This window comes from Emys orbicularis, chromosome 20 (assembly GCF_028017835.1).
Source record: "Emys orbicularis isolate rEmyOrb1 chromosome 20, rEmyOrb1.hap1, whole genome shotgun sequence".
NCBI classification, from domain to species: Eukaryota; Metazoa; Chordata; order Testudines; family Emydidae; genus Emys; species Emys orbicularis.
In genome coordinates, this window is record NC_088702.1 from 6,614,939 (window position 1) to 6,619,562 (window position 4,624).

The following is a 4,624-nucleotide window of genomic DNA, read 5'->3' on the forward strand; positions in this document are numbered from 1 at the left end:
CAGCAGGGGTCACGCTTCCAGAAGAGCCCAGCTCCCATTCAGGATACGTCTACACTGCAGCTGGGAGGGTCACTGCTCAATGTAGTGCCCTGAACAATAGCAGTGTGGCCACGGCGACACAGGTGGCAGCTTGGGCTGACGTCCCAAGTACAATTCTTCCCGAAATCCTGGACATGTACTTGCATAGCTGGCCCGAGCCATCGCCCATGTCTCTGTGGCCACACTGCTATTTTTAGCACGTTAGCTTAAGCAGAGCTGGCGCATGTCTGTCTACCCGGGCTGGGAACTACCCTGCCAGCTGCAGCATAGACGTACCCTTAGGCACCTCAATAAGGGCCAGATTTTTACAAGTGCTCGGCTCATTAGACGCCCATTGGATCCTGATCTCTTGGGAATCCAGCCGTAAGTGTGCCAGGGGGCTGCTGGCGGCTGAGCACAGTTGAAAATCGTGCCATTCGTTAAGTGCCTAAACGGGAGCTGGGCTCTTTAAAAATCTGGCCCCAATGGTGGGTGCTGATCCCTTGGGAAAATCATTTGCAATAGGCAGCAGGGTGCAATGCTGTCTACAGAATCGCACCTTTAGCCAGTGTCATCTGCAGGTTTCTGACCCGTCAGAAAGCCCTGGTACCTGCTGTCTCTGCAGTAGACATTCTTCACTGTTGAACTATCTCAGGCATATTCTACATTGTGCCGCATCCTAATGGTTATTTTGTTATTCTGAATTGTTCTAATACATCCATATTAGATTCAAATGCAGCAACAGCCGACAAGAAATAGATTGTCCCCAAAGGGTTCTTTAAGAAGCCTCGGTGAAAAGCATCTATCACCACAGCACAACCCCCTCAGCAGTTCCGACCAGGAGGTTGAACCCTTTGCACTTGAGCCGCTTGCCAGACAGATGCTTTTAGATTTCATCTTTCAGGATCTTGTTTGTAACGATCATGCTGTTCACCAAATATCTGCTTTGGTCTTTCATGGGTAAAGCTTTTGCTGTAGTCGTATCCTTAAGCTTTAGAATTGAAAAAGGAGCCTTTTCAATAAGACATTCATGGTGTCTGGTAGCTTAGGACAGTTCTGCTACAGTTTAGATGCTCTTCCATTTACTTTTGCACAATGTAATCTGATTGCATTTGGTTTAATTCTGAACAATCCAGTTTATTTAAGGCAGATTGTGACCTGCTGAAAAATGACTCTAATAACACAACCTCTTTTCTTCCTACAGTGGTACGAGTGCAGTTATTTTTGCACCAACTTCAGCCGTTCCTGTTTGTGAACATTAATGATACAGCAAAGATCCAGTGCTCTTCCAAAGAACAATTATTAGCAGGAGGTGTGACAGCTCAGTGGTACAGGAGACGAGAAGGCGAGGCCCCCATGTTAATTAAGAGCTGCTCAGATAATCAAAATGTAAATAAAGTTGCTTGCATATTGGAAGGACACAACTTGACACTGGCAATCTACAATGCCCAACGGAATGACTCTGGGGTTTATTACTGTACCGATTCGTACATCATCTTCTTGACTTTTGGCAACGGATCGACCCTGATTGTTGGAGGTAAGGAAACAGAACTGGATGGTTAGAAATGAAATGGAATGACAATGCAGACATAGTTCATGTGCACGTTAAAATGTAAAAAGCTGCTGTGATTGTTTATCAAAGATTGAATTGTTAGAAGACAGACTGTCTGAATCCAAAAAAAGCAAGTAAACTTTGGTTGCTGAAAGAACAGAAAAATATATTTTGCACAAATAAAATATGAAATTAGTGAAAATGAACTCTTGAAGATTTTCTGTCATATTCCTGTTCAGGGCACATGCTGGGAATATTTTTAACCTAAGAGGCATGTTCAAATGACACGAAATTGGGAAATGTTCCTAGGACTGCATCAGTTTCTAAGATAGCACAGTTTCCCTTCTGCTAAGTGCAAATATGTGTTTAGTTTGGGCTGGATTTAATTTCATTTGTCAGTTTCTTCATATTTTCCTATTGCACAACACATTTATCCTTTGAGCTACTTTCATCTTGTAGGAGTAACCCCCTGAATCAAACTGCAGCTCAGCTGAGCGTCACACTGAACTCTCTGCTTTATTCTGCAGACAGTTACACCACCAGCAGTTGGGTGCTGCCTCTGGCTCCATCTCCCCACAGCCTCCTCTCCCCCGGGACGGCTGATCTGGCTTGTGTGGTCCATGGAGTTTCCAACCCAGTCCAAATTTCCTGGAGTATTTCTGGGGATCTGCAGGAACAGGGGCTGACGCGTTCGCTGAAAGCAAAGGATGGCTCCTTGGTGTTCATAAATCGCATCAGTGTCCCCGTGGCCACCTGGACCAGTGGGAAGAATTTCACCTGTGATGTTAAATTCAACTCATCTGGCAAGAGTGTGAAGAAAATTGCCAGGTATATTGAAGGTGAGTGATATGATATTTGAGGCCAATGGAGACTCAGTTGTAAAATACTTTTAAAATGGCCACAATTAGAGCTGCTTCTATGTAATTTTCCGTTTCAGAAAGCTGGAATATTTTATGTCTTATTTAAAAATAGGCAGATTTGTGGAGAATTTGGGAAAGCTAAACTGAGACAATAGAGGGCCCGCAAGACAATGTAGCTCGGATTTCTAGAGCAGCTTTCACCCAGATTGTACCTATAAAGCACTGTAAAGAATTAAATAATAAGTACTGGGGAGAGGGGAATTAAAACCCAAGGATTTAATGAAAAGGTGCAAAAAAGATTCTCTCAGCTCCTCACAGTCCACTGGTGTCGGCTTCCTCCACAGCCCATTCCAGCGAGTGTGTGCCGCAGACGCTGCGCTATGCAGTGGCAATTTTCTTGGTGGTATTGATGGTGTCTCTGAGCCAGGCCTGGAGTCATTGCTGTTCTAATCCAGGTAATCAACACTCTATAGTCTGTCCCGGGTGTGGAGACGTAGCAGCAGCCCTGTTAATAGTGGGGCTGATTTCTCAGAAAATCACAAAATTTGAAAACAGCTCTACCATCCCTTCTCTTTGTCCTGACTGAACATTTATTCCTTCCAACACTCCTGTAACGAAGCAGCTCTTCCATAGAGACGAGTGCTGTATTCAGCCAGGCTCGGTGCTTGGAACTGCTATTACATCTGATGGCTGAACACACTATTTCTACCATTCATCGTTTGCGTTATCGCACAGGGCAAACTTCTGCCTCAGATAAGCTGGTGAAACTCCCATGGGAATCTCTGGGCGAATTGAGTTGGGATGTGACCAGTGATGTAAATTACACAGCAGAGGCCTGGTTAGCCCATCAGTTGTAAATGCACAACTCCCATTGAAGTGGCAGGATAATCTGGGCCTGGGTATAAATTGATCAGAAAACAGCTGTAAGGGGTGAAGAAAAACTTTAATTTCCTCTAATGAGCCATTGACTGGGCCTTCAAAATGAGTGAATTTAGGATGCTGATGGTTCCAATGCCCCAGTAATTCTGCTAAGCCTGGATTTGGCCTTTTCTGGCTTATATGGAAATTCAGCAAAAGAGCGAAAGCCGCAGACCCAGAGGAGTTATTGGGTACATGGAAAAACTGTGTCAGTCCTAAACTCCCTTTTCAGTCAACTGCTGGACTTTTAAAGCAAGATTCCCATGATCATTTCAGTGCTAATGACGTGCACTGTTTGGACAGAGGGATTTTAAATAAAGCTTAACAATCTGTTTGTAAATGTAACTGATTGTTGTGTCCAACTGTATCAAAGTTTGGCTAATTAACCTTGGAGGGAGGTGTCTAATGTTTCTAAATGTTGTCAAACAGGGTCAAACCGCTTATGCCCAACTGGAGGTTGATTCAAGGAATCCCAACCAGAGCAGGGAGCAGTGACCAGTGAAAGGGGAAAGGGGGAAATCGTAGCCCACACGGGGATCCAAGCCTGGACACTCACAGCTGTTTCACTGCCGAGCTCAATGACAGGACCATCCTGTAAGGTGTGGACTTTCTGTAATAGCTGTTGGTTGGTTTTACTGCTTCTTACTGCTGCTGCATGTGGCTCAGTTCCAAAATGTAACTGAAAATTAACCTACTCGTCCATCCAGCCTATACAGAGCAGGAAGTCACAAAAAGAACCAGACTCTTGATGGTGAGAGAGATCTTGGGAAACTGTGTCTGGACGGAGCTGTGTGAGGTCAGGCTATCTCCGCATCCCAGTCCTGGAGGGAGACTGCTACTTTTCCTGAAGGGCTCGATCCACAGGGCCTCGGGCCAACACCCGTCTACCTTCTCACAGTAACAATGCTTTATCAATGGGAGGGGCTCCCCCAGCCACAGAGCCTTCACATGCTGCCTGGTTTGATACTAACTCCTCGTTTTGAAGCTGTAATTCTAAATGTTGGTCATTAAAAAATACACCCCCTCCTCCCGCATGTTTCCGTTCCTTTCTCTAGCAGCTGAGATGCACAAAGCTCAGCATACTCTACTCCAGTGGGTCTCAAACTTTTTTTTTCCGCGGACCACTTGAAAATTGCTGAGGGTCTCGGCGGACCACTTAATGATCTTTCCAAATGTTGTTTGTACTGTTAGCTAACTATTGTAAAGCGCTTTGGATAAAAGCGCTATATATAAAAAAAAACCTTAATAATAATTAACGTTTTTTGTTCTACAAATA

The 4,624-nt window shown here is 44.7% G+C and overlaps 1 protein-coding gene across 1 annotated transcript; it reads left to right on the forward strand.

Annotated features, from left to right (window-relative positions):
• The first annotated feature begins 941 nt into the window (after positions 1 to 941).
• LOC135892620 (uncharacterized) lies at positions 942 to 3,843 on the forward strand. Its single transcript, XM_065420417.1, has 5 exons — positions 942 to 978; positions 1,223 to 1,555; positions 2,098 to 2,409; positions 2,775 to 2,833; positions 3,778 to 3,843. The coding sequence occupies exons 1-5, from the start codon at positions 942 to 944 to the stop codon at positions 3,841 to 3,843; spliced, it is 807 nt and encodes a 268-aa protein (XP_065276489.1).
• Positions 3,844 to 4,624: the final 781 nt, after the last annotated feature.